The 2,950-nt window shown below is 34.6% G+C and overlaps 1 protein-coding gene across 1 annotated transcript in view; it reads right to left on the reverse strand.

Annotated features, from left to right (window-relative positions):
- Positions 1-2,950, reverse strand: part of LOC101630271 (nucleoporin NDC1-like) — a gene marked incomplete at its 3' end in the record, with an annotated part of 9,172 nt that overhangs the window by 3,307 nt on the left and 2,915 nt on the right. The window contains exon 3 of the mRNA XM_004695763.2: positions 2,062-2,143. Coding sequence (XP_004695820.1) covers positions 2,062-2,143 — 82 coding nt within the window. The remainder of the gene's footprint in view (positions 1-2,061; positions 2,144-2,950) is intronic.

Consider the following 2,950-nt stretch of genomic DNA (forward strand, 5'->3'; position numbering starts at 1 on the left):
CCCCTAGACCAAGTGGGTTTCATTCTAGGGACCCAAGGATGGTTCAGCATATGCAAACCAATCAGCGTCACTCACCACATCAATAAAAAGAAAGTCAAATATCATAGGATCATTTCAATAAATACTGGAAAAAAAATCTGATTAAATCTAACACCCATGTATGATAAAAACTTTCAATCAAACGGGAATAAGAGGAACATCTCAACATAACAAAGGTGAAATATGATAAATCCACAGTGACTATCATACCTGGTGGTGAAAACCTGAAGAGGGTGTTTCCTTTAAGATCAGAAACTACACAAGGATGTCCACTGTCACCACTACTATTCAACAGAGTATTAGAAGTCCTAACCAGAGCAATCAGGCAAGGAAAAGACATAAAGGGAATCTGAATTGGAAAAGAAGTAAAATACCATTGATCACAGATGCCATGATAATAATACATAGAAAAAAAATCCAAGACTACAAAAAAAACAGATGATATAACAAATGAATACAATAAAGTGACAATAAACAAAACCAATACACAAATATTTGTTGGGTTTCTATATACAATGAATTTTAAAAAGGAGAAATTAAGTTAACAATTCCATTTGTAAGTCATAGCAAAAAAAGGATGAAATACCTAGGAATAAAATGAACAAAGGTGAAGGCTCTCTACATGGAGAATTTAAGAATCAAAGATGACACAATGAGATGGAAAGATACCCCATGTTGATGATTGGAAGAATAAGCATTGTTAACATGGTCTTATTTCCTAATGTAATTTATAGTTTCAACACAATGCCTATCAAAACTACAATGACATTTTTCAAGGAAATAAAACAATTACAAAATTGGTGAGAAACCACAACCGACCTTGAACAGCCAAAGCAATCCTAAGAGAAAAAAAGAAAAATAAAGATTTCACACTCCCTACTTCAACACAGCAACAGCAATCCAAACAGTATGACACTGGAATGTCAACTGTGCTTTAACCAGTTTGTGCCACCCGGGAGGACCCCTTAAAAGCTTTTTTAAAGCAAAAGAAAGCATCACCAAAAAAAAAGGCAACTTACAGGAGATTATTGTCACATAAAATGTTGAACAAGGGGTTAATTTCCAAAATATATAGAGAACTCACACAATTCTATAATCAAACACAACCCAATCAAAAATGGACATTAGACCTAAATAGACACTTCTCCAAAGAACACATACAGATGGCCAAAGGCATATGAAAAAAATACTCAAAAACATTTATAATGGAAAGTTGAACAGCAAAACCACAAGGAGAAACCCCACCACCTATAAGAAAATGGCCTATTTCAAAAAAACTAGAAACAACAAATATTGGCAAAATGTGAAGAAAAGGACCTTTACCCACTGTTGGTGGGAAGGTAATGTGGTACAAGCTTGATGGAAAATGATGCAGAGATCCTCCTTCCTGTCCCCAAAATGGAAAAACTGTATGAACCATACTATAGGAACATCACTTCATAAAGAATCTGAAAACATCATACCAGAAGATTTATACACTCCCATGTTCATCGCAGCATTATTCACAATAGCCAAGTCATAGAACCAACCTAAATATCAATCAACAGAAAATATACTCAACAGAATACTATGCAGCTATTAAAGATGAAAATAGTGACTCTTTAGCATGAAATAGAGAAATCTTGAAGTGATTATGCTAACTGAAGTAAGCCAGAAAAGTGAAAGACAGTGATCAGATGGTTTCATTCATTTGTAAAATGTAAACATAAGGAAACAAACTAGCAAAACAAAAAACATACTAGTTACCTGCCTGATGACAAGGTAGGGATAAGGAAAGCAATGGGGCTGTGCCACTGGGACGCTGGCGGGGGATGAGTGAGGCACACACCTAACATAGAGGTGTTACATTACATCCCCCAAATTATATAAACTAACGGCAAATCAATAAACTTGAAAAAATTAATAATATAGGTATTAATAAGTGTGTGGCTTGAAAATAAATAAACCTCTCTCATAAAAAACTGTAAGTGGAATACTTTCTGCACACACACCTCTAAGCAGATCTGTTACTTTTAGCAATACCTGGTTGGCTAAGGCTAAAAACTTCTTGTCTTCTTGAAGGAGAATACTGAGAAAGCAACATCAGGTCCTGCAAGGCCAAATACTAGAAGGGAAAAAATAGTACCATTTTTAAATTTTTTACCCTCCCTATAAAACCTTATTTATGAACTGGGCTCAACATTACACACAAACCCCTCCCCATACCCACACACAGTATAGGAATTACAGAATTCTGTTCTTTTCCAACTATGTGGTAGGAAATTTAATTGCTTACTCATAGAACTTTTCTTGGTCTCCCCCACATAAATATGTATTCCCACACAGCTCTCATTTATGGCATTTAACATGATTTATTATAATGTCTGGGTCCACTCATCAAACTGTGAAGACAGAAATGTCTTCCACAGCAAAGCCTAGCATCCACTAGACACGGAACCAGTATCAGTTCTAGTTTCCTGTTGTTCCCTGACAAGCTTCTTCATTCATCATTCCAGATACCATCCCTTCTGCGAAGCTCTCCTGTATTGGTCACAAGCAGAACAGGCAATTTCAATATATTTTCATTATTTTGTGTATTTGCCTTTTCATCAGACTCTGCCAAGTTTTACTATATCCTAAGCAGCTCACAGTAACTAACACTACCTCAGTAAATAAAGATTTCTTAAATAACCAATTGTTTATCTAATAAATTAGTCATAATTCCTATCTAAAGGTAATGAGAACCTCCATGGTTCCTTTATTTATTAATTTATAACTTTTCCATAATAAAAACTCTGGGTTCTATCTTCTTTCAATTATTTAAGTAACTTCTTAACATATCATACATATTATATAGCTCTACTCTAAATTCTAAAATGTAATTTGAAGCAAAACAATTTACTCTCACTTAGCTTGGCTTGTCAACTTACTG

This window comes from Condylura cristata, unplaced genomic scaffold, assembly GCF_000260355.1.
Source record: "Condylura cristata isolate star-nosed mole 26May11 unplaced genomic scaffold, ConCri1.0 scaffold00233, whole genome shotgun sequence".
NCBI lineage: Eukaryota > Metazoa > Chordata > Mammalia > Eulipotyphla > Talpidae > Condylura > Condylura cristata.